At 38.0% G+C, this 5,000-nt stretch overlaps 1 protein-coding gene across 1 annotated transcript in view; it reads right to left on the reverse strand.

The window, feature by feature from the left end:
• The window catches only part of LOC119578679, a 9,804-nt gene that overhangs the window by 1,112 nt on the left and 3,692 nt on the right, over window positions 1–5,000 (reverse strand). Inside the window, exons 5-11 of the mRNA XM_037926249.1 lie at window positions 3,620–3,810; window positions 3,145–3,240; window positions 2,524–2,675; window positions 2,240–2,417; window positions 1,846–2,046; window positions 1,291–1,505; window positions 359–618 (exon numbers count right to left, since the gene is read on the reverse strand). Coding sequence (XP_037782177.1) covers window positions 359–618; window positions 1,291–1,505; window positions 1,846–2,046; window positions 2,240–2,417; window positions 2,524–2,675; window positions 3,145–3,240; window positions 3,620–3,810 — 1,293 coding nt within the window. The remainder of the gene's footprint in view (window positions 1–358; window positions 619–1,290; window positions 1,506–1,845; window positions 2,047–2,239; window positions 2,418–2,523; window positions 2,676–3,144; window positions 3,241–3,619; window positions 3,811–5,000) is intronic.

Consider the following 5,000-nt stretch of genomic DNA (forward strand, 5'->3'; position numbering starts at 1 on the left):
CTGGTATATGTGTGTAGTATGTATGTTTAATGGGGTATGTGTTGCGTTTTCTATTACTTCGGTATATAACATCTGATGTCATTATGATCTTTTGGATATTTCTAGTCATACTATTAAACATCTAAACCATGAAACAGCTATAATATAACTAAATAAATATAACTAAATACTCCTTAAATAAAAACAGTGATTTTGATTCCCAGATCTTCAAGGGTAAAACATCTACTATAATAAAAAAAAAAATCTAACCCAGATTTCTGTACTTCAATATCCAATGCTGTTTATCTACAAAACTTTCCCATTTTTCATGAAAATCAGCAAAGAATTCTCGCCTGAACATTAACCATTACAGACTTACCTCTCATAATCTGCATAGTCAGAGTATCTCCATCTCTCCTGGAGTTTTGCATCGCTACCTTAGTGAAAGCGAAGTGATCCATCTGCTTGTGGATACACGCCGCCTGATTCTGCTTGTCACAGACCTCGCCAAACACTCCCTCCCACGACAGCAAAGCGCTACAGAGACGCCACATAGCCTCCCAACCTGCCTGGTTCACGGAATGCTCGTGCCATACTAAGGGGGTCGTGGACAGATCCGCCTTCTTCTGCAACCCGTACCTTGGAAGGAATGGGAAGGATGAGGGAAAAGGTATGCGAGTCAGTGGCGGTTCCCAAGTCCGGGTAAATAGAGTGGGTTGGCGACAGGAAGGGCATTCGGACATTAAAAATATGTGTATATATCTGCCAGAACCTGATTACGGCGACCCCATATAAGAACGGAGGAAGAAGAAAAGAAGAGAGGAAAATTTGGAAGGAATGAAAAGTATCCATTTTTTTCTGAAGTGACAAGGATGAGTCAATTTGAGAATACGAAGTATAAGGAAAATCATACGAAAAAAAAAATCTTTTTATTTTTTTTGTAGATATGTGAAAAACTTCTGAGAAAGAAGAAGAGAAAAAAATGGATTTATGTAAGAAAATGGATTTATGTAAGAAGCATGAGAGAAACAGAGGAAGAGGGAAAAGGAGAAATGTAACATGGTTAAAAAGATTATTCGTTTCAGGAGAAACTCAAGTGTTGGTATATAAGCATGTCAATTACATTTTTCTAATAAAATCCTCTAATATTATAATGACTGACTTTATCTTTTCACACACAAAATATTTATATATACAGATCATTTCTTGTTTTCAAGAACACACAAAAAAATATATAATAAAATCTTACTCAAGAAAAAGAGAAAAAAAACTACATCCTCTCGAAAACTAAAAACGAAGTGACAATCTTACTCTCCCATTTTAGTAGTGAGGAGCTGACTTAGTGGCACTGCTAGGAACGCTTGGCTCTCCTCCCCCAGGCAATTTCTCGAAACAGGCGTGGGGTATGCCATGGCCCCAATTGCCTTGTTAACTGTGGCTTGTATATCTCTCCGTTGTTCCTTGATCATCTGTAAGCCGTCCACCACGCACATGGCTAGGCACTGGATACTCTCGACTCTGTCTTGCTGCGTTGGAAAATGAGGAAAAAAAGGGTAGTGTTAAAAAGAGCAACCCTGATTAGTCCACTGAGAAGGGATAATGTTTTATCAAAGATGGTTTGCATATATGTGTTTCTCTCTCTCTCTCTTTTTTAACATGCTCTATAGGTAAGCAAACAATGATAAAAATAGCGTAATAAGAAAATCTAAGAACAAAATAATACATTTAATAAATAACGTCAACGACAAACGCTGATATATCAACAAAATAACAAATCAAACAAGAAATCGTCCACGAGGCTCAAGAAACTCCAAGCATTCTCTACAAAATCAAGCACCCAGACCAAGCACCAAATAGGATACTCACGACTTCCTTATTGAAGCTGGTGATCTGTGCGTGTTTGGCCCTCAGCGTGTCCCTGGCCTTCGCTGCAGTCTCGCTTCTTTCCTGCATGGACAGGGTCAGCTGCTCGGCACAGTGGACAGCGGCTCTCTCGCCAGATACACTGATGCTCTCGTTCACAACATTGATTACAGCAGCGGCAACCCCATCTTCTACATAGGTTTTCTTTTAAGGAGGGAAGAAGAAAAATCAAAACTATGATCTATGAACTCAAAAAAAGGAAGTCTCTAATAGAAACTGATGAATTCGTATGTATTAGAACACGAGAATCAATAGTTTGGTAATGGCTCACTCTTTTAAGTTTACGAGAACTCAAGACATATATAAAAACAAAGCAAAAAATCAAAACTTCTTTAACCTCTGCAGCAGCAACTATATTATTATGAAGGCTCTTGAGAGCTCGTGACAGAGACCTCGCCGCTCGGTCAGCCTGGTCAGCTTCAACATAAAGCTTGACATAAAGTTCGCGCGCAGACTCAATCAGACCGCCAGGGTTGATATCATCGATGAATGTGCCGTCCTTCTCGCATTTCAATCTGTTGGAGGTTTATTACGAAATCTCTCATCTTCTGGGTTTCCTATATCAATCCTACATAGACAATGCCCCATTCAACTTAACATTTATTTCTTTACAGATTTTACCTCAGGATCTGTGCATCTTTCATCAGGTCAATGTTCTGGACTTGGCTGTGCAGATTTCTCGTCGCCTCCCGTGTATTACTAAGCAAAGCCTCTTGCAGCATTCTGGGCTCCCACCTTGCCATTGTTTCTTCAACAAGTTCCCAAACATTTAACTATATGTACAGAGGAACAAAAAGGAGGCTAATTTCCATATAGAAACTGGGACATATTATTTAGTATCAACATTTTCTTTACAACTATTTTTTTCATTATCTGCAATGTAGTATCTACTGGTTTCATCAAAAAAAAAATCTATAAAATGTGAAAGCTTTGACAGTTCATATATTCCTGAAGTCATCACTTTAATGATATAGGAATGAAATTTTGTTGCATAATTGATGAGGTGGATTTGGTGTATGGCGTTCTTTAATTCTCTCTCTCTCTCTCTCTCTCTCTCTCTCTCTCTCTCTCTCTCTCTCTCTCTCTCTCTCTCTCTCTCTCCTCTCTCTCCTCTCTCTCTCTCTCTCTCTCTCTCTCTCCCTCTCCCTCTCCTCTCTCCCTCTCCCTCTCCTCTCTCCCTCTCTCTCTGATATTAAATCACGAAAGGACGTGCAGATTACGAAAGGATGTACAAGTTTTTACCTTTTCCTCATGGATGCGATCCGGGGAGCTCAGATACCCTGTGATGATGGAGCGACGGAGTTCTTCTAATTGCAACAAATTTGCTTGCAATTGTTTCTGCACGAGAAAAGATTGTTTATCGTATCTTAGAAGCATTGCTTTCTCTCAACATAATGTAGTGGTAAAACAGTGTACTATTCTTTGAAGCACTATCTGGTATTTTGTGTTTTTTAAAGGCAGTATCATGTAGATTTTTTATATTTTTTATAGATCTGTTCATTTCATTATCATAGAATTCAGACTGAATCGCCGTACCTGTTTACAAAAAGACAGCAAAACAAATTACCTTCTCAAAAATATGGAAGCTAAAACAAGAAGAAGCAACTTAATTAAAAAGGAAATTAAATCAAACCATTTTTTTCGACTTCCTCTGACCTACAAAATCACAAAATACAAATATATGTGCACTGTACAGAATCACGCCCTCAGACCTCACCTGCAGGTTCATATCGAAAAGAGACCGCCCTTCTTCAGAACAAGGCAAATCTTCCATTAAAAGAGAGAGCTGAGACCGCCACAGTAGGCAATGCTCGATCTCCTTCTCCCGCTCCTCCTGGGCCACCTTCAGTAGAGTGATCCTGCGGCGCACTTCGACCTCTCTCTGGCGCAGCTCCTCATTTCTCTGATCTTGTGTATGAAGTGTGTATGGATATGAATAATGAAATTGGCTTCCTTGTCTACTGTGGAATTTACGTGTGGATATATATGTATTTTTTTCTATATTTTCTATTTCATATAAACTTAATTTTATGGACTAACATCTCTACTAAGATCACAGCATCTTCGCGTACATATGGAGTATATCTTATATGCTCAGTAAATATCTAACATTTTATCAAAAATAAAAGAAATTTCTATTAAATTTCTGACTAGGAACTTTCTTAACCGCTACACTTTTTCTGCCTTTATCTCTTTACGCTTTTCACACATTCGCTAATCAAAATTATAGACTTCATTATCATATCCTAATACTGTATGCTGGTTACTTTACCTTTGGCTTTTCTTTATACATCTAACTTTGTGTGTGACAAAATTCGAACTGGATTCAAGAACAACACTAATCAACAATCCTTAATATGTAATTGATATATAATTACAAATATCTCTGTAAGATTATTCTTATTGACACCTTCCTCAGATTCAATAAACCCTGTTTCCTCTAGGTCAACTTTTCAGCCATAATAATGATTTATATTTTCCTTATTTAAAATCGTCTGATGGGTCAATCACCAAGAAACAATACTAGTAAGATAGACTGTAAGAATTAGAGTTTCAAATACGAAGGGAATTATATCCACTGGGCAGCCATAAGAATGCAAATATCACGCTCTGGTAAAACAACTTTCAAGTGCAGAATATTGATCTATCAATACTTTTCGTCGAATATATTCCCTTAGTCAGGGGAACCCAAAGCCCATTCAGCTCTTTTATATGCACACCCTACACCAGTGGTTTTTAACCTTTTAACTACTACGCTCCCCCTTTAGGAATTTGCCCTTCCCTTCACGCCTCCCTTGCACCTGTAAATAAATTTCCCTCCCAGATTTTTAAAGAAAATTATATGTATGTTTTGTTAGTCTTTTTAATAAATATGAATTTGTGACATTATAGTTAAACTTTCTGACCATGCTCTCGTTAAGAGAATAACAAAGATAATTAGAGAAATTATTGCCTTTTTTACAAGACCTCGAGCACCCTTTGGAAAACACTGAAGCCCCCCCCCCCCAAAGTTAAGAACCACTGCCTTACACTTTCTTCAATCACCATTCTCCCCTTCATGAAACTATCACTATCGCGTGTGTGTACATGCGTGTGTG

The sequence above is a fragment of the Penaeus monodon genome, chromosome 11 (assembly GCF_015228065.2).
Source record: "Penaeus monodon isolate SGIC_2016 chromosome 11, NSTDA_Pmon_1, whole genome shotgun sequence".
NCBI lineage: Eukaryota > Metazoa > Arthropoda > Malacostraca > Decapoda > Penaeidae > Penaeus > Penaeus monodon.